A 21,678-nucleotide genomic window follows, 5' to 3' on the forward strand; every position below is an offset into this window, starting at 1 on the left:
GTAGCCAATGTTACCTGCAAACTGTAATTTCTAATAGAATGTTAGTCCTGATCTGCCATTTTAATGAGGATGCCAATATTGAGTGTGTGTTACAGCCTATCCGCACTGTAGATTTAGTGCATTAATAGGCAGCTTTGTGGGGACGTCAACAGCTTTATATTTATTAGTGACTTGTATGGACCTGTAATGTTAGGATTCTCACATTTATAACCTGTTCATGTCTTTCACCCATTCACCCTAATAGAGAAGCTCCACAATCTGTGTAAATTGTAATGCTTTTTTCTACATTGACTGCTCAGGATTACTGGTAGAGATGGGCGGGTTCAACCTATACACTTACCAGGTCTATATCTTCCTGTTAAGTTATGTGTATTTGTAAAGCACACTATCACCTGTGAGGGTATCCATCTTGAATTAGGAGCAGGCTTGTCCTTAGGAATCAGTTCACAGGCATCCTGACTACACCTCAAACATCTACACACCATTCCAAACTCAATGACACATCAAAAAGATAAATCATGATGGAAAGCATGGAAACACAGGCCAATGATGCATTTAGACATTACGCTGTTGCGTTTCTTTATTTGCTTGTTAGTTTTCTTTTAAACACAGTGACAGAGACGTAAAGTACCCTGATTACGTTGTTGGTTATGGCTTACATCAATAGATTAGCTACATGTCACAACTCTACCATGTCCACAAACACTGACCAAAAATGGCGAGGATCCCCATTGTCTGTCGTTCGATGCAGAGGATAGCATTAAGCCAAGCTTTGACAACTTTGTTCCTCTTTCTAACCCTCCAAAAACAAATTTATTATTTTCATATCATAGGTTCACATCCATGTGGAGAGACTTGCACCAGGAAACATAAACAGATATTTCAGGTCAAAAGCACTTCTACCCAAATTGCTTCATTGAAGAGTCATTTTGTGATACATGAGTAGCAAGGCTGAGATGAATAAAACTCTTGCTGATGGCCGGTTGGGATGCTCTTGCTCATGTGTGAACTCACAGCTTACGTACTCACCGTCAATATGCAGGACAACAGCTCAGCCTTTTTGCCACAACTGCATTAGATGTCTAGTCGTATCGATTCCACTTAATAGAAGGAATGATATCGTAGAAGCACGTCTTCCTCTCGTCATTTTGAAGGACTCTTGGAGGCATGTTTACGTTATGGTTCATTGTGATCTAGTTGGAAAGCCATTGGTGTGTTCACCACCGTAGAATCCACACAACTAGCCAAAAGCCCAGTTCTGATCCTAATGGCGCGACCAAGAAGCAGCTGCTTGCCCCTTGGAGAGAATGCAAGCCCTGCAGCAGTGCATCCTCAGCTCTCACATCAGTCAGAAAACATGTAGAAAAGATATTTGTTTGCAGTTAGTGTACGCACCCTCCACCATCTGCCAGTCAATACCTGGAGGTGGGATGTTAAGACAGAAATATGTTGCGCTCATGTCTTCTCTAACATGGTCTAGCGAAAACCGTTTTCCAAGTTCACTTCTCTCTCAGTTCCACATGGCAAGAGGGCTCACATCACTTAATGGCAGCCATATTGGGTAGGTATATGTGCACTGGTATAGAATCTGACTTCTTCATCACAAACGTTTTTGAGGATCCAAGGGGGAAGGGACTCACAGTTTGAGGGCCTCTCTAATTCGAATGTATGCACTCTTTCAACACTTCCTTTATGTATACCTTCCACTGCAGAAAACAGATTGCCTTGATGCAGATGCCTAGTCAAAAATATCCCAAATGTCATGTTCCACCACCCTACAAGTAACAATTGTACATTTTCCAAATCATTGTCAACTTTCACGTGCACTACGAATATATGGTTTTCCTAACTATGGCTTAAAAACTATATTGTTTTGTATAAACTGTCCTTCAAGTGAGATGAGTATAACTCTTGCTTCCCAACTCAGTTGTTAAAGAAAAGTCTTAAAAAGCAGGGTTAATGCTGGATGGCATTATGGGATATGTCAGCCATGCCTCTTCCGGTATAAGACGTTGCATAGATTTTACAAAACGTGAAGACATAAAAACATACAAATGAAGCAAAATATGTACTCCCTTCTCTTTTTGTGACTTTGTTAGCCAGTTACCTCCATTTTTGTTTCTGCCTCAAACTGTAAAAAGCGTATATTTGTGTATATATATATATATATATATATATAGATAGATAGATAGATAGATAGATAGATAGATAGATAGATAGATAGATAGATAGATAGATAGATAGATCTATATATATATACATACACATATATACATTTACATACATACACACACATACATACACTACATACACTGTGATATACTGTGCACAACAACTTAGGATAATACTGAAGACAGTTAACATATCACTATTTTCAAAACCTAAGAAGCTTTTCACAGTGAACAATTCTACAGCCAGCGGCGGAAATTGACAATTGAGACATGGTTGATAGACCCATAGTCAGGGAGGAGCTGACAAGTATGTCTCAGAGACAATTTTCAATGATGCTACTTACAGTCCACGTGTTACATGTACATACAGAGCGAAAAAGGTAACAATGAAAATGTTAAACAAAACTGATCACAATCATACAGGATTGTTCATAACGATGAACTTCTTGCTTATGATTAAAACAGTTTAGGCATTTTATATCTACAGCGGTGGTTAATCAGTCGAACTCTGAATAACACAATAAATTGCACTTATTAGGACAAGGCGAGAAATTAAAAATAGGAACGGAAGGCAAAATGGGTACAAAGTTATCGCGTTCTCTTTTATTATCTAATCCCTATGCACACAGTAAAAATTAATAAATTCTCATGAATGTGGTGGGCTGGTGTCACCATCTCATCTTCTTTGAAAACATTGTCCTATCTTTGATTTTGGTTCCTACCTTCTCCCATCCTTAAAGATCACCTAAGTGATTTTTATGAGCATTGTATTGCTTAGCTGGGTTAAAGTCAGCAAAAAATATATATAACTATCTTTGAAGAAGGATTTGCCGTAGGCACTGAATGGGCGAAAATTCTTACAGGAGTATTCCCAAAAATTATTCTATCACATAAATAGTGCTTCAAATTATTCTGTACATACAAATTCACAGATGCCATGGATTCTTGTGCTTGAATTTTTAGATGAGGTAAAAAACACTAAAATCAATTGGCGACAGAATATATATTAATTCTGTATCTTAGAATTATAGTTACAGGTCTTTCAGTGAATGTGCTCAAAATTATCTTACTTTCACAGCCATGACTTCTGATTTTAGGGCTGTGCCATACAAATCATTATAATCTTCTAAAGTACTAAAACTAATGTATCATTTATAAGATGGAAACCATCAGTATTGTGAAACAGGTTTTCCCCTTCTTTCCTTTAATTCATTATATATATCTCTTTTTTGCTTCAAACATTTTGAAATAGTTGGGGCTAGAAGGTGACGTTTTCTCCAGGTGCATGCATAAGACCTAAGTGTTCATGGGATGTTAAAACTTCTATTTGTGTGAAATTGTAAACAGTAAGCATGATTTCTGCGATATGGGCTTCAATACTGGGACAGTACACTGACTACGTAATCTCCCTATATTCCAATTTATTTACAGTAGGGTACAATCAATCAATCAGCTCATATTTGTAGAGCGCGGCTAATCACCAGCGAGGGTATCAAGGTTCTTATCAAACAATTAGATTTCAGTGATTTGCAATTCAATTTAAATAGCGGTACATGCCTCCAATGACAGGCGGCACACTACTGCGTACATTAGCCCATGAGGGAGAGCTAAGCAGGATGAATATGAATATGAGTGTTTTTGAGATTAAGTGCATCTAGATCAAACTTTCATTTCCACCTGTCAGGTAAACTGAGATGAAGCAATTAAACCACTCGCCTCCATTCTTACACATCTGTGGAGCATCTGTGGTCAGTATCTGATTATATTGTCCTTGACAAACAAAGTGTTGCTAGGAACCAACTGATTCTGACTACTTTTTTCCCTGCAACCATACTTAATGTACCTGCATAACACCCAGCTCCAGTTTGTATTGACGTGCTTCAGGTTGGATATCTTCCACCGTTTAGTAACATTTGACACCCCGAACGACTGGTCAAAAGTTCTATCTAGCTGTCGCTATGATACTTCTACACAAAGCACTTAACATATTTTATTTTTCTGCAAAGTTTAAAGACCTTATTCGTGATTCATGTAGTCTTTCAGTTGGTTAGAGGACTTGCCTTTTGTTGAGTATGTTAGGGAAGATAATTTGAGAGACGGGAGAAATGACTATGTGAAAAAGGGTTTGAGGACTTCTCTAGACAACGATTCTCATGATGTAGGTGGTGAGGTGTCATCCTTGTATGTGCCGATCTTGAGAACTTGAGAGTGTGAGATTTATGTTTAGAGGCACCTTAACTGTGGACAGTCTAGGTGGATTGTGTGGTGAGGTGGGAGAATAGTGGCTTGAATGATGTTAGCAGTGTGAATCATGGTTTTATTTTCATCAATTTGTTTTGATGGTGATGCATTTGTTGGTAGAGTGTTGTACTGGAGTGTCAAGAGGTTGGTTAATACAGTGACTTTGTAGAGTGCTCTATTTCTGTTTGCGGCTTCTGCAAAGGTCACCCATTGGTGGAGGACTATCCTTTTGCTCTAGCTATCTGGCAACCTCAGTTTGGTTGGACAGCCTTCCTAAAACTTTTGCTTTCAAAGGTATATGTAAACCATTGAAAAGATTCTCGGAAAAAGCAGAACAAAAATATCACATCTTGTGTAGCGATTTGCGAGTTACGTCTAGTGGGTTTGTTTTACTTGTATGTTGTCAGCATGATTAATAATTGTATTGTGCTACTTATAATATTTTAAACTATAGTACATTATATATATTATATAGAGCTCCATGTTCTTGGAGCAGTTGATTTAACTACTGATGTGGGGTGTGTGGAATGACACCATAGATTGCATTTCTACTGGTCCTAGCAATAAAATATGGCCCATTGGCAGTTCTCAATTGGGAAAAGCCAATGCAGCCAGTGTGGTCCCATCTGTTGCCACCACTGCTTAGACATGTCACTATGCCATTACCCCAAGGCTGGTTTCTAGTTACAGGGCTGACTGCTACTCCCTTCCAGATACAACCAGGAAAAAAGGGCCAACCAATGGATGTCCTTTTTTGAGGCGCGCCACTGTGGGATGAGCAACTCAGTGGTTAAAAAGTTTGATGGTGGAACTCATTGGAATAGAAGCCCCCCCAGGCCAAGGAACTCTGCTGGTCTCAAGCTACCTCTGCGTTTAACACTGTGGTGGAAATGGGGTGGTAGGAAAGCGGGGCTTGCACTCAATCTTATCTAATATATATATTAGGCAGTGTGATGCTACCAATGGCAGAACTGTGCTGCATGTAATGTGGACGTCCATGTGTTAAGCCTACAATATAATGTTCTCTTCGTAAGGATTAGAAGGTAATGTCCCTAAACCCTTGCACTGCTATCACTGTGCTATATACCATATATAAAAGAGCAGGAAATCTTACTAAGCACTTAGGGGATTCTGTATCAGCTTCTCACAAAGGACCTATAACATAATTACAGCTGCCTGCTACTTGGTGTAGAAATAATGGGGTAGAATCTTTGATTTCCGCCAGTATCCCTGCTTCCAATAATTGGAATTCCCAGCTATTACACGTGGTCACGGAAACAGCTGAGCCAGGAATGCTGTGTCTTTTTCTGTATTAAATTTCCCTTTGTGGGGCAAATAATGTACCCTTTTCCACTGCCATTTACCATCTGGTTAAGGCCCATGTGCAGTTCTTGTGGACTTTAGATACCCAGGCATGATATTTACCATAATCCAGGGCCCAGAACCATTGCACAACACCAAATCAACAAAGCCGGTATTCCCTTAGGGATACTGCTCCGGGTGATTCATAAGGAGATCCCTATTAGTTGGAATAGCTGAGGTAAGCAATTAACAAGTACAAAGAGCCACAGAAATACAGTAAAATAGGTCAAACTTAGGGGTGGAAAAAACCCTGGTCTATTTTTTTTTTTTTTTTAAATGAATTAAATTCTGAGGGAAAGTACAACTTTCTTAGTATAGCTGCCTTAACATAATTTTTCTGCTTCTTCTATATGATCGAAGACATGATTTTTGTTTCCACAAAAATATTCAGCATTGCAAAAGAAATTCTTGTAAAGTGAACTTTTTTCTCCTATGCTATTTAAAGAGAAGATACTCTACCACTTTCCATGAGCCTGACCTGAAAGGTTAGTAAAACCCCTAAAATAATTGTCACGTTAAGAACAGTTTCCATAAGTAAATAAAGCACAATTGAGAATTAGCAACACTCTGTACCATGTGATTGGCCACAGTTCTACTCTGAGTACTATTTGTAGGTGATATCCGGTGTACAGTGGTGATGAGTTGTGCTAAGTTGGGATGTCTTTAAAATATTGCCAGGGCCGTGACGAGGAGTCTGACATCTGAAAAACATTTGCTGTTTTTTGCTGGTTGGCATCGGTATCGGTATCAGGAAGGATGCAGGATAGATTCCAGCTAGAGGAGCTACCCTTGTAAATGCTCAGCAAGTCTGTGTTTGTTGCACCACAGAACTCAACGTGCACCTCACTGTCGGGGCCCAACGAAGCTCAACTGGTCCATCATTGAGTTCCCGCCTCAAGGGGACCTGTCCTTGCAGCTCAGGATAGACTATTCCGAGTAGAGTAGGACCAAGTTTGCTTTGCATATGACTGATCCATGTCTGGTGGGCCCCGGTAGATGATAAAACGATGGCCCTTGTACTGCCCATCAAGTGTTTCACTGATTGTCTACTCTCCAGAAGAATGGAGTAACACTCAATGTGATTGCTGCACATATTAAGTTCTGTTGACGTACATATTCACAAGATTGGAACACAGCAGAAGACCCCATCTCATGAACAACATGTGCCAGTGTGGACCCGTAGAATGCCTCTACTATGCATATGGAGGAAGTTGAAGATCTCTGTGGGCATTGCGTGGAAGCCAGGGCGAGGTTTTACGTTGTCGTAATAGTGGTGGGTGATAAAGATCCCCGAAGGGTTCATGGGGAAACCCCAAAAGCCAAAAAGGTGCACCTCCTCACACAGCTCCAAGGCAGTCGTCACCAATATTAGGCCGCTACTAATGCGCTTAGCCCGGACCCCTTGAGTAAGCCAAAACCTGGATACATTGATGAGATACTGGGGATGGAAGTAGTACACAGCCTGTTGAGACTCGAAATCATCCAGCACATACTTGACGCGGATCGAAACATCAGTGTTGCGAGTGTTGTAGAAGGCAGGCAGTAACACAGACGCGTTTTCATAGGTTTGTAGTACCTCGAAAAATGGCCGTCTCCATTTCTCCAACTTGTGAAATCTGAAAGAAAAAGGGAAAACTATTGAATACCAAAAATATGGTAACTGTTAAAGGCCATACAACAAAAGTACGTGAATAAGGCTAACAGTGGGAGATACGTCTTCATCATCGGTCATGAAATCAAGCCACTCTGAATGTTCGGACTAGGGTGATTACCTAACACTAAGAGGAGAGGAGACAGATTGTCACCTTAGCATATACCAGGATAGGAAGGTGCTTCTTGACATCCTAAAGAGGAAGGCTAGGATCTAAAGATGTTAGGAGAGAGGCGAACCAGCCACAGTCTTTGCTGATGTCAAGAATCAGGGCCATATATATGACAATGTAACCCAGTGCTGCATGGCACAAGGGTGCCCGCGTTGTAAGGAGGATTTTTTTTTTTTTGCAGAAAGGGGCATCTTACTGCACAAAAACAATCCCCTGAGGCATTTTCCTCTTTCTATGTCTGCTGCAGAAAGCAGCACACATAGAAAGAGGAAAACACGAGGAGGAATAAAATATTTCTCCTAGTTGCACCTTTTCTGGGAAGGAGTAGCACTTTGGCCCATTGGCAGGTCTACCACTTTTGTTAAATCTGGGAGTGCGTCAAAATCCATGGATGTTGCTTGGGAACACCCACGCAACACCCATGGAATGCCTCCCTGGTGCAGACTTATGCAACGGAACGATTTTTGCTTCATTGCGTTATTCTAGATTTATGAAGCCACCCAGGACTACGCAAGGAGGGTGCAAGCACGACGCAAACCCACTAATAAATATGCCCCTCGGTGTTTAATTTGTGCAGGTGGTGAGCACCAGTGCTACTTTTAGTGGGTCAGAACTTATTCTTTTATCATCAGACTGACTCAGAGCGAGAGAGAGAAAGGAATAAAGGGGAAAAAGCAGGAAGCAAAAGATATGAAAAAGTGAAAAAAGAAGAAAGAGGGCTGAAAAAGTACCTACAAGAGTGAGATAAATTTATATGAATTATAAATATGGTGGAAGAAAGAGGCACGAGTTGTTATCATGGCTGAGCAGGTTTGATATTCGGCAGCCACAGCATTCGGCAGCACTGGCGTTGCGTTCAAAGAAACATTTTTGGCCATTGCATATTTTTATTTTTTATTTTACAAATTAAACACTGCAAAGAAGGTTAAAATGCCAGTGCTGAAAGACATATTTACAAGGCTTGTAAGTAAGCCAGGTGGTAATATTGTATAGTATTTGCTGCATTATATTGGAGGTTAAATGCATTTCCCTCAAACGGCTAAAGCCTCAGATCACTAACTCATAAGAAGGTCAGACTTCCAGCTCTGTATAACCACCTCAGGGTACAGAAACAAGTGCCAGAAAGTGCTCATGTGTGTTTTTTCAGTTTCCAGATAATATGAGCTGCATTCCCTCCAACCAAGTGCCTCTTGTAATTCGGGCCTTTTTTCTTTTTTTTGATATAGTTCTTTTTTTCTAAACTTGCATTCCCTGTCATGTTGATACGACTTCATTTCTCTCACTCTTAAAACTGCAACTTTTATACTCTGCATCTTTTGCCTACTCTTTTCTGTGATGTTAGGAATCCTAACTTTACTACTACTAAATACCTTTTGTGAATACCGAAAGTCAGAAAGTTAAGATTTTGTCTCAGTTTAGTAGTAGTAAAGTTAGGAGTCCTAACTTTACTACTACTAAATGCCTTCTGTGAATACCAAAAGTAGTAAGTTTAGGATTTTATCTCAGATTGGTTCTGTGAATCGACCCCTCTGTATTTTCCATTTATTATAGATATCACCTTTAGTCAAATATATACAATTTAAAGACAATGAGATATATTTTATATCGTAAGGGGAAAAGGTCAACGCAAATAACATATCATTGTATGTGAATTTCAATTATTAGTATGACTGTTGGTGGGAATACAAACAAGGGGCCTTGTGATAATATTATTATTGGAATAAGAATAATCATGGTTTTATGTATACGAACTGATGAATTTCTTATGGAATTGGTGTGTTTCTTGGGGTGTTAACTGCAAAGTTTGTAGTTTTTAAACTCGTTCAAACAATAAATGCATTTATTATTAGGAACAAATCAAGGTCAATGGGAAGTGAGTTTACTACTACCAACAATGTAAGCGTCATTAAGTCATCTGGTGAACTTTAGTGAAGTAATTGGGAGTTGATCACTGTAAGATTCAAGGGTCCTTTTGTGGCAATGTGTTTTTGGGGCAATAGTGCAGACTGTGATAGGAGTTTCTCTGCAACAAATAAGACACTATCATTGACTATTATGTGGGAAGAAAGAAGTCTTGGCAATCAAAGCTGTATACACTTGTGTTGTTTGCAGCAACGGTCTAGTTGAAATACAATGCACAACACTCCTATCACCAGTAGCAAACAATCGAAGGGTGACACAATAACAGTACGTCTATTTACTCACCTCTCCATGATGATGCTGGGATTGATAGTCACAATGTCTGTCTTCAGCCCGACGTCAACTACGTACTTCTCGGATATGGGAGGTAGGTTACACCTAAAAACATAGAAGGAAAGGAGCATGGATTTGTTTGCAATACTATAGATATGATCACAATTTGGAAGAAGCTTAGTCTCAAACAACAGTGTCCAAACTGATTTGGATTGTAGCTTGGAAAGTAACAGAAGGAAGCATCTGCTAAAGAAGAGCATTGTTTGGAGCATGGTATGGTGTTGGGCAGATTTTGCTCTATATTTAATTTAACAGTTCGCAATTGCACAACGGCACCAAATGGTACTAGTCAACTTTACATGAAATAAGAACAAACTAATAGAGACTGGACATGCAGGCAGTGCGAAGTGGAGTTAGGGTCAACATCAAGTTGGTAAGTACCTGAATGCAGGATGCTTCTTCACCGGTTCTACAGTGCCTGGTCCTCGCCAGAAGTTAGTTCTGGGGTTAGACTAGGTGGATGTGAGAAAGATACGCTTTATTAATGTCCTAAAGGAAAGAATGGGGGGTTGAGATCTCTGCTCTGTCGGGAGAGTTTATCGGTTGCTGGCTACCTCTTAGAAGTACTGCTTCATGGCTAGTGATGTTTTGAACTTCGGTGTCTTAAGTTGGAGTTAGTCATTGCTCTTTAGGGGCACTTGATCTACTGTGACAATTTGTAGTTTTGCAAAGCATGGTGGACTTTTCATATGGATGGCGCTGTATACCAGGCAACGGATTGTAAATTTGGACCCATCTGCCATGGATAACTAATGCAAGTGTTTCAGGATTAGTGCTTGACAAATGTGAACTATTTCTGTCTTTATCCATGCAGAAGGCTTAAAAACAAGGTGTCAGGCATCATTCCTGAAAGCGATGATATGATAACCACACGCCTTCCATCATATGATTTAAACAGTTATGATCGGGGTAAGCAAGCCAATGGGAAATAATGCCCACCAAGGCCAGGAGTAGTTGAAAAAGCGAGACACTTTCTTGTTCCTGATGGCTTTGCAGAGATTTCCTATAAAAATGTTGAACAGAGGTTGGAGTGCATTCCCTGGACTCCTGATTTTATGAAAACCTGTCCGTCAGAAATATTAACAGAGGCTTTGGATAGTTTTGCAATAATGACAATGTTTCTAACCTCCTACATATTGGACAGAGGAGTCCGGGAATCGTAGAAAAGACACCTCTAGATGCCAGGCCAGATAACTACCAATCTATCTCTGAACTCTGAGATTTTCTAAAGAAGACAGATTACCAATCTTTAAATTGTGTCCAGCTGCAGTCAATCTAGTGTTTAGGCTGGTGATGGGAGTAAGACCAGCTTAGCATGACCAGCAGATTACCACTTCCAGCACACCGAGGTCAGATATCTACTCTTGTAACTTTATATCTCTTTGACATTGCGGTCTACTCATGTTCAGAGGGACCTCACATGGGTTTGAAGGACACCGCCTTTTTGTGATCCTACATCTTCATGCAAGCAAGGGTAACCGCTGCAATCAGCTGATTCATGTTCTCAGATGTACCAATGTGCTTCCAGGAAGCCTGTGGAAGGTCACTGACTCTGCATTATTGTTTAATGTTCATATAATGCTGTGTTAACGTTTGTGATGAGATGTGCCTTGAGTCTCTACTTCTTCAGGCAGTGTTCAGTAATACTCAGGACTTCCTTCTGGTTTTATGCTGCGTTTGTTTCTGTCAGATTTATCTTTCTATTTCATATTTTTTTCTTTATCTTAGGGTTTTTGCATAGCGTGCATTCAGAGACGTGAGGGCATATTTACTTAAAAGTCACACAATGCAGCGCAGCACAGCACTCAAAGTGGCTGTGCTGCGTTGCGTGAAAGAGAGGGAGTTGGACAACATTATAACTGCTAAGGTATGACGCGGTTGCTCTCTTTCTTATCACTGGCACACTTTAGGCTTGCCCACTGTAGTGCAACAGTGTCTCTGTGATGTCTAGCATAGATTTCTCCTTTAAAGGCACCCTTCCAGTACAGATTATGCCCAGACATTTTTTATCACTTTTCTAACTTTATATGTGTGCCATACAGTATGGCACACGTCAAGTTTGAAAAGACTGGAGAAAAGAAAACGTTTCTCCAGAATCACACCTACCTCCAGGAGGCTTACATGTTTGGCACAAACCCCTGACTACAAATGTTAGTGGTGAGGGCTTTGCATCAAAATCCATAGATAGTTCCCTGGGAATACCCATATACCACCCATGAGACGCCCACTTGATGCAAAGTAATACAAAGCAGCACATAGTGCTATTTTGTCACAGAAAAAGAAATAAAGTAAATCCCAAATCAACACTTTGTGTGGGTTTGCATCACTTTTGGTGACACTGCACTGGCACTAACTAGTGATAAATGTGTGCCTTAGTTTCTTCTTGCGTGGAACGGCCTTGCTTACCAGATGTCCAGCCTCTGCCTCCTTGCATCAGCTCAGGGCAGACCACTCACCACATCGGTGTTACCCTCTCTACCACTAATGATTGACTGATTTATGTTTAAGGAAAATAAATGTTAGTTTTGAAGGAGTAAGTAGAGGAACTTGGGGCATATTTACAAGCTCCTAGCACCACCGGACCCTGGCGCTCCGGTGGCGCTGTGTGCTGGTCCATATTTACAAGGCCATGCAAAGTCACCCCGCATGGCTTTTCCTGGCCTTGTAAATACGACCACTTTCACGCCTCAGTTTGTGTGAAAGGAGCGTGCAGAGGGTGTTGCTGTGGGCGTTCCAGCACAACACCCGTTGCTTTTTGACGCTGCCCCAAATTTACAAGAATCTGTAAATCCGAGGCAGTGCCAGAAACAAACTCCATTGAAAAGCAGGTATTAGAGTGGCCAAACTATGTGAAATGCTTATATTTTTCTTCTTTTTTTGCTCTTTGTGTGCTGCATTTTGCAGCACACATAGAAGGAGCAAATAACCTTTAATGATTGTTTATGTGCAGGAAGGTGTACCTTCCTGCACAAACACAATCATCCCTGCAATGCAGGCACCCTTGCACTATGGCGCACGGGTGTCTGCATTGGCGCTATGCAGCTTTTTTAGTGCCGGTGCAATGGAAAACACATGGGTTGCTACATTACCCTTGTGAATAAGGCACATCCCTGCGTTATTTCTTTGTAAATATGCCCCTTGGTTGCATCATTTCATGGGGAGGAGTGAATTGCAAAGCTCCATTGCTTTTTAGTTAGATTTACACTGTGTAAGTTCAATGCTGATACAAAGGCCTGCTAATAGGAATTATTAGAGCTCCAAAGCCTCAGAACAAGCACCAACGCATGTATGTCCACAGGAGTTTAGGTTGTGCTGCAAATGCTACTGTCGACTACTATCAAGATAGAACCCTTGCACTCATTGTTGAAGAAGGATGTGGAGGTCCAATGGGAAAACACTGGTTCTGCCAGAGTAGCATATACTATCGACACCCACACATGTGCCCCAACTTCGCAATCTTCGCTGCCAAAGCAGCAGTCAATATGTACACCAGTGGACGTAGCTTGTGTGCTGTGCTTACACACTACAATGAAGAGAGTGAGAAAACCATAGCACACCCTTCGTCACCATTGCACATATCAGAGTTTAAATAGTATGTGACTGAGCAGCAAATGCAAGCATGTGTCATTTGCAGTGTAGAGATTTGAAAATGTTTCAGGGGAAAAGAGTTTGTGTTGGAAGCTGACATTAGAGCATTGGTATCCCCATCAATGAGAGAGGTTCTGGAAACCTGTCAGTAAGACTGACTTGATTAGCTTCTAGTACATACATATGGGTTTTGCGCCAAGTACTTGGAGAGTGCTATGTATGTGTTGGTATATTCCCTTTGAATTCTAGTATTCAAAGATGAAACTTAGAGCAGTGCTTGCAGGCCATCAACACCCTTGTTCACTAAGACTAGCTGAAGTTCATTGTCCAGAAACCTGTGGCCATAATCAATATATGGGTAGAGTCCTATTTGCCTAAATTATTTCGATGCCACTGTCCCTTTTCAGATATTGCTGGTTGTTTCTCATGTTTCTCTAATGTGAAGGCCACCGATGCCAGCCTTCCTTTGAAGGGCTAGATGGACTGATAGTAGCCCTCATTGAAGAGCGGACTGGAGGATTGTCTACCATGAGGATGTATTATATGCTCTAATTAAGGAAACTGTGGGCAAAGGCTGGGTTTAGGGTGAGCTTCTGACGTTGACCTGTCCCCACACTGTAAGTCTATTAAAGCATTGTGGTAAGGTAATTACTAGATAGTGAAAGGCAATGAAATGGTTCCACGGCCACCACCAACCTGGTCTTGGCAGCCCATCTAGGTTATTTAGTGGGACCAGGTCCTTGGAGTATGTGTGACAATAGGATGGTCTTCGATGCCTTATGCCTCATTAAAATTGCATGGAACGCATGCTAAAACAGGCAAGGACAAAGATACTTAGCCCTTAGGAAGGCGCCAGATTCAATTGGGCTCTTTGTGAGGGCCGAAACATGTTGGCAATAAATAAAGGGGGATTGAGAGATTAACGCTCAATCAGAACCCTGTACTATTTTTTTTAATTAACCCATGGTACCCTACTAACAAAGGTAGTTCTATAAGGGTATATTTTTAGGTTATTTTACATTCTTTTTCTCTTCTTAAGCTGGATCCCTGCTTTGTCCAGACAGACACTTTATATAAGAACTCCCATTCGTGGTTGAGATCGCCCTGATAGTATTATCCTATCAGGGTGTGGATAGGTGCCGATGATGAAGCATGCCACTATTTAGTGGGCAAGGCGTCTAATCCAGAATCTTTGGATTTTCCAGTAGGGTCTCTCAGTGTTTCCCTTGTCTCTTTTCTCTTGCGTTTTGACCAAAATACCTAGTTATCTTGATGTGTGTAGATTCAAATGGATTCAAACATTCTATCTCTTCCATGTCTAAAGGAGTCGTTGTAATTGACCTGTGAATCTCTTGTTCTCTGGGCCATAAGGACTCAAGTTGGACTTCGCCGATGTGCCAAACAAGCTGTTGATGCCAGACTGGGACTGCATTCATTACTGTTCAGAAGGAATGTGATCTACTCAGACTGACCTGTTCCTGTTGGAGCTGGACTATGCCGGGTCTACGCCTGATTTGGACATGGTTGACCACCTTCTGTAAAGGCACAGACAGGCTAACAAATTATGGATGGTATGGAGAGTGCCCCCGCGTAACAGTGATTCAGATAAATTCAAGCATTTCTATTCTTCCGTTTTATACAGCCAATGGCAGCAGCATAACATGCTCTGCTGTGACTAGACTCACGTCACACTAGAAGGTCTCACTGCAGTGCTTAATTTGAGGTAGTGGTTTCCAGTGCTGGGCACCAGCACTTCATTGGGAACAGCAGCACTGTGACAGGCTGACACATCAAGGTGGCGCTGTCTGTGTAATTTAGAGATGAGCAGAACAACAGCTGTTTATTAATTCAATATACATTACAAACTATTAATTTCTCACACCCAAGCCATTCTCATAGCTTTGGGGGCCTAGTATAGTCTGAATAATCACACTTGTAAGAGTGTTATGGTTGGTAGTCACATTGGTATTGTTGTTGGCAGTGCTGGCAAGGCAGTGGGTGGTTAAATCTGCAGTGACCAGCTGGCGAGGGCCCTGGCACATATTTAATTACATATTAAGCACTGGCCCGCAGTCATGGTGGGGAGCCTGCTGTCTTGGTGGGACGGCCCGCACTTGTGGCGGGGGCCCCGCAATGGCTATCTGCAGTACCGAGGTCCCGCCCCAACTGCAGCGACTCCTCCACGCATGCGAAGGGCCCTTTTTGAATCGGGCCCTAGGAGTCCAATCCCCAAGGAACTGACACAGAAACAAAATGGCCACGTCCACTTGCTGTGGATGAACAAAACATTTGCTACATAGGAATATATAAAAGCTGTACTTGGCTTACCGGAAGACAAAGTCTGCATTATCAATCTCTCTGCCGCATCTGCTGTTCTTCAGTATCCCTCCATTCCCCACCACAGCGCATTTCTTGAATTGGGAGCGATAGTAGGGCATTTCCTGCAGTAAAGAAAGGAAGTCACTTTAACACACTCACTTATGAATGTATTGTGACTGAAAATAATGTTTATTTTTTGTAAACAGAACTTTAAAAAAAAAACTATAAATACCAATTAGAAGTAGTAGTGTCATTATTTCTTTGATGTACAGGAACCCGACAAGGCAGAAAGTCAGACTGTGAGCCCAATGCAGACAGTGCAAAGGGTAGACATTTATAGAAAGATCTGAGCTACCATGACATGCCCCAAACTGCAATTGGCAATGAAGCAAGCATTTTCCATTGATTGCTAATACACAAATTAAATCTACTTAGTAATGCAGACATGTGCATGTTCTTGCTTTTCAGAGTCTAGCTTTATCTTCATCTCAAGCTTCCTCTTTTGTGGACAAGCTCACTCTCATCCTGGTTCTGAGTGGTTTGAGCAACTAGGCAGTTTGGCTTCTGCCCATGACAGACAGCCCTATCAATGTCTGGAACAAAGGAAGATACTGATGAGAGTGCCACAGTACTGACAGCAGCATCTGCTACCTGTTAGCAGCAGTGGGGCGGTGTGTGGGGGGGGATAGGTTTTTAAAAAATCACTTACCTCACGCAGTGGCGTAACAAAAGTTTAAGGAGCCCCCCTGCAATGTACACGGAGGGGCCCCTGCTCCGGATTTAATCCGGGGCGCTCAGGTCCGAGTACACGGCTGAGGAGGTCCCCTGCAGCTCGGGCCCCCCCTGCACCGTGGGGGAGGCGGGAGCCTGTGTTACACCCCTGACCTCACGGCCAGCCAGCTGCCACCTCTTCTATGACCTCCTCCTGGCTTCTTGGCGGAGGGAGACAGGAAGTAGGAAGCACCAGTGCTCCGCAGCTCCCTGCAGCCAATCACAACGCTGCAATGCAGCCTGCATGGAGAACAAGGTATGTGCGCATGGCTGTTTTGGGCAGCCCGAGAGGGACTGCCAAGCACTCATGCTCACATAGGGAATGCAAGCCACTCCTCTCCCTGTTCTGAGAGCAGCCCTGCCCCACAAAGATGTCGCAACGGGGAAAACTAAAATGATAATAACCTCAAGTTATTATCACTTTATTTTTATTTTTTTGACACTGCAAAAAGCAGTGGGGTGAAGCTCCTCCGCCTTAGCGGGGGAGCCGCCACTGAGTACTGATGGACTGATGAGCATTGTCTCAAATAGGGGTCCTCTGATCTAGGTCACCCATATAGTGAATGATACCCACTGTCATTAAATCTCGGGTACTGAGGGTAAAGGCAGCGGTGGTTATTTAAGTTGGCTGTAGGTTCCCTTGAATGGCCACCTTTACTGCATTCTTGTGCTGTTTTCCCTCTGTCTTTTAGCTTCTGCCCTATATATTTGAAGTCTAGAAGTGGGTGCCCTAGTCCTTCATCTTCCTATCCTGAAGTACCACGGTTCCTGGTGTTGGTATATGTATTGTACTTCTAGTTGAAGGTTGACAACATTTTAGGGCCGGGTACGTACATTCATGGGTTTCTGCACCTAGATCCGGGTTTTTTCCTAATAGACGGGTGCTCCAGTCTCAGAAAAGAGCACAATAGATGCTTATAAATTGAAGAATTATCCTTGTGTGAGATGCTGCCTACCCTTGGGGGAAGGGGCCTGGACCTGTGTTACTAGGGTGGTATCAACCAGAGGCTGCATTATCGAAGTGGCCCGGGGGTGGCACGGGCATTGCGTCCACGTTACATGCCCCTGGGGCACTTTGGTATTACAGAAGGGGCCGCAGACGCTTGTGCGTTCCCTTCTGTAATTCTGTGGGACTGTATTATACCTACAGAGCATGTTCCTTGGTGCGCCTAGCACAATCAAGGAAAACTCGCCATATTAGGATGGGTGCGTTGCCCCAGGGCAGATGCGACCTTGTGCTGCCCTGGGGGCAGCGCATTCATGTGAAAAACAGAGCGGCTTCTTTGAAGCCACTCCATGTTTCAAAGTGCAGGCGGCAACCCGCCAGCACTTTCAAAGGGGATTAGAGATCCCCTGAAGGTAGCTGTAGTGAGTTGCTGCACCCGCCTGCAAGGGGATGTCTGGGGCGTCTATGGGGCCCCCTTTTCTCTCTCCAGAGGGCTACTATCAGGGAAAGCACTGGCAGTGCGCCTCCTGATAGCTTCTTTACCTCTGTGCCCTCATCTGTACTATGGCGCGGGCGCAGAGGCAAAGGGATTCCCTCATTTGCATGGGCATGCCCCCATGCAAATGAGGGAGCACCTTCTGGAGATAGGGCTGGTGCTTTATGTGCACCAGCGCTATTGGTATTATAGAAGGGGATGCACAAGCATCTGGGGTCTCTTCTGTAGTACCAAAGTGCCCCGGGAGTGCGCAAAGAGGGCGCAAATGCCTGTTGCGTCCCATGGGGCACTTCGGTAATACCACTCTGGGAGGTTACTTTGGATGGCACGCAGTCAAGAAATATTTTCACATTTCAACTTCATTTTATGCCTCATTTACTTTTTTGTAACAGAGATGTAACACTTCCTTTGTATGTCCATAGAGTGCCAGCGTATGTGTTACCAAGATGAGTGAGTCATCCAGTCATTAAAGCCCGTGTAAACATGTGCCATTGTGCCAACTGTTTCCATTGCTGCCCAGCTGGCATTTCTTTTTATAAACTGTGCAATGTTCAGGATCAGACATCATGACTGGCGCCTGCTTGAGCCAAAGGGAGACTGTTTTCTTCCCTTTAGGAGGATAGGAATTAAAGGTTGGATCTGGACATTCAGGTGTGTGCCCGGGGCATGAATCAACGCTACCAGGAGGCCATGGTGTTGGTATTAGGATATCCAGAATGCTGTATGTGACTTGGAATCAAGGGAGTAGGAGGGAAGGAATATGCTCATCTCACTCTGCCAGACCAACTCTGGGCCTATCGGCCAAAAGACGCCGCGACCATGCCTAGTTATAATAAACAAAGCTGCGGTGGCTTTCAAATGTGCAATAGAAGGATCTGTTCTTAAATCTCTGGCAGATCGCTCTCCCTGTTTATAAATTAGTTAAAAGGCTGCTTTGACTGTAACAGAGTTTTTAAAAATCCTCCCAGACTCGCCTGTGTGAGGTTTGGACAGAGGGCTTCCCGGCAGAGGCGGCTCCTATGCTAAGGCGGAGGAGCGTTGCCCCACTGCTTTTAAGCAGCATAAATAAAGGAAATATAAAATGGTAAAAACTCTAAGTTATTACCATTTTAGTTTTTCCTTGTTGCAGGAGCTTTGCGGGCGGAGCGGGGCTGCACTACTGACAGAGCAGGGGAGGAGTGGTTTGCACTTCTAAAGCACGCATGAATGTTTGGGAAGCCGTCTAGGGCTGACCAAACAGTCATGCCCACTTTGCATGTTCTCCCCCCGAGGCTGCATTACAGCTTGGATGGAGAACATGCCCAGGCCCCCAGTCCCCATCTGAGCGCCAAACCATAGTGCTCAGACCAATCACAACGCTGCATTGCAGCGTTGTGATTGGCTCAGGGGAGCCTGGATGCTTCTTGGGTGCTCTGTTCCTATTCTGTAAGACATGACGGTGGAGAGAGCGGCGAGACGTGTCAAGGAGGTAAGTTGTTTTTTCTTTACCTCTCTCTCCCCCGCCCCCTGCCCTCCTACCCCCGATCTGTGCCAGCTGCCACTGCCACTGCTTCCCTGTCCACTCAGCCCCCACTGAGTGCACTGAACGACCTACACAGCAACTCCCCCAAAACTGAGGGCCCACCAGCTAGCCTGTGGCTACTGCCACTATCGGCTGGGCATACCTGTGAACCAGTCTAATGCCGAAGTCACTATTTTTTGGTGGAATCCTGATCAAAGGGCTTCGCTCTGCCCCCTGGGCTGCCCCTCCCTCTAGCCCCCATATATATCACACCTCCTCAGGATGTCTCAGCCTGGGTATCTCCATTGAAGGGCGGTCCTAGCAAAGTTGGGGCTTGTTAGGCCTGGAGTAGGACCTCTCAACCTGCCACTCTGAGACATATGATAAACCTGAAGGCCACACAAGCAAAGCCCACATAGAGAGGGCTTGTGCTGAAATCAGCCTACATCACTTCTCAAACAGGTTGCCTCTCTCCGTCCTTCTTACAAAATGCAAGATCATAGGACCTGTACTGCCATCTGGCACAAGGAGATTCCCCATCATCCTGAAGGATCTGCCGCCAGGTACCTGCTACAGCCTGTGCTTAATTTGAAGAGGATGTTGTACGTTGTGGCCACTGGTAGTGATTTGTGGAGGAACACGAATTATTTTTCATCAACAAACTTTGATCCTGAGTAAGAGAGAGAACGACAGCAAAGGAGGGAAGAAGGATGAAGAGAAATATAAGAAACCAGTTATAACTGGAGAAGGAAGTGATGAAAAAATACGTGGAAGAGGGAGATAAAGAGGCTGATGTATAGCCATTATAAAACATTGCGTGACAAGAAATGGTAAATCTATTACATTCTCCTTTGACAGAATAACTTTAGTTAATTTGTATGCCTTAAATTTATTTTTTCATATTAGGAGTGGTTCTGAGACTTAGAACTGTTTTGTACCTGAAGTAGGCTTAACACTGTTGGTAGAACTTGTAGTTCCTTATCGCCAAACTTTAAAACATTTTAGTCTGAATTGACAGACCTGATTGTTGTATTCTGCTATATATACATTGGAATTTTAATACAATCCTTGATAGTGATATGTAAAAAACAGAATATGCAGTTCATGGTATTGAACAGTAGGCAGCGACAGACGTAGGCTCGTAAGAAAAACTTTGGGTCACCGCACTTAGCGATATATGTATTGCGAGTTGCTAGAATTGCAATTCCTAATGTATGAAAACGTACAAGTCTTAAACAGTGATTTTTCATGAGCTAGGTCGCACTTTGCAACCCATCAGTAATCGAAGCCATCACCGGGATGGTGGCCTGCTGGGGTAAGGTGACCACCATGTCAGTGATTGTTGTTAAATAAAGCAATATCCTCTTTTTAATTCCAGCCAATTTTTCTTAGAGGACAATTATACATGCATACATCCCACTGTGATGCGGCATTTGGAAGGGACACGCTATACACGCCCTTCCAATTACAAATCGCTAAACTAAATATCACCAAGTTACAGGATCGCAATTTGGTAGATGTACATTAGAAACTGCAATCGCCCCGTTTCTGACCACAAAGAAGTTTGGTACATATGCCCCTTATTTATTTATTATTTACAAATTAAGCACTCCAGCAAAGCTATATATAACCTTGGTCATTATACACTTATTTACCCTTCTTAGACATTACCCTGACTATGAATTTCACTATCATGTACAGGATTATGGTGCACTAAATAAACTGTATATGCCTCCCAGGAAGAACAGTACACCTTAACTTTAACTGTTCCTTACACCTAGAGACATTTTCCGATTTAAAGCAAAACTGTATGCTTCACTAGATAGGGTGGCTTTTTCCACCTAGATGTGTGAACCTATTGTAATATGCAAATGCATGACTCATTGGATTCGATTGCTCTTTGGCCCCTAATTTTCGATACATTTTAATGCACAACTGTATATAACATTAAATATGGTCTGTTTCTACCACCTGCTTTGTGTCTTATTATAATGCACAAATGTATGCCTCATTCAATTTGACTCCATTTTGAGCCTAGAATTCTTATCTAATCAAATGCTCACAAATTGAACCTTGATTTCTCAATTAATGCAATGTGCAGTGAAATGTCTCTACACTCCATACATACAAAAATGCAAAGTGTCCTACTTACCATAACTGCATACCTGCCTCCCCTAACACTGCCCGCCCCCATGCAATATATATAT

At 42.7% G+C, this 21,678-nt stretch overlaps 1 protein-coding gene across 2 annotated transcripts in view; it reads right to left on the reverse strand.

Moving 5' to 3' along the window:
• Positions 1-6,032: 6,032 nt before the first annotated feature.
• Positions 6,033-21,678, reverse strand: part of ST8SIA5 (ST8 alpha-N-acetyl-neuraminide alpha-2,8-sialyltransferase 5) — a 233,677-nt gene continuing 218,031 nt past the window's right edge. For both annotated transcript variants that reach the window (XM_085629327.1, XM_085629319.1), the window contains 3 exons: positions 15,767-15,879; positions 9,803-9,895; positions 6,033-7,390 (listed from right to left, as the gene is read on the reverse strand). In XM_085629327.1, coding sequence (XP_085485453.1) covers positions 6,925-7,390; positions 9,803-9,895; positions 15,767-15,879 — 672 coding nt within the window. In that variant the 3' untranslated portion in view covers positions 6,033-6,924. The remainder of the gene's footprint in view (positions 7,391-9,802; positions 9,896-15,766; positions 15,880-21,678) is intronic.

This window comes from Triturus cristatus, chromosome 2_1 (genome assembly GCF_964204655.1).
Source record: "Triturus cristatus chromosome 2_1, aTriCri1.1, whole genome shotgun sequence".
Taxonomy (NCBI): Eukaryota; Metazoa; Chordata; class Amphibia; order Caudata; family Salamandridae; genus Triturus; species Triturus cristatus.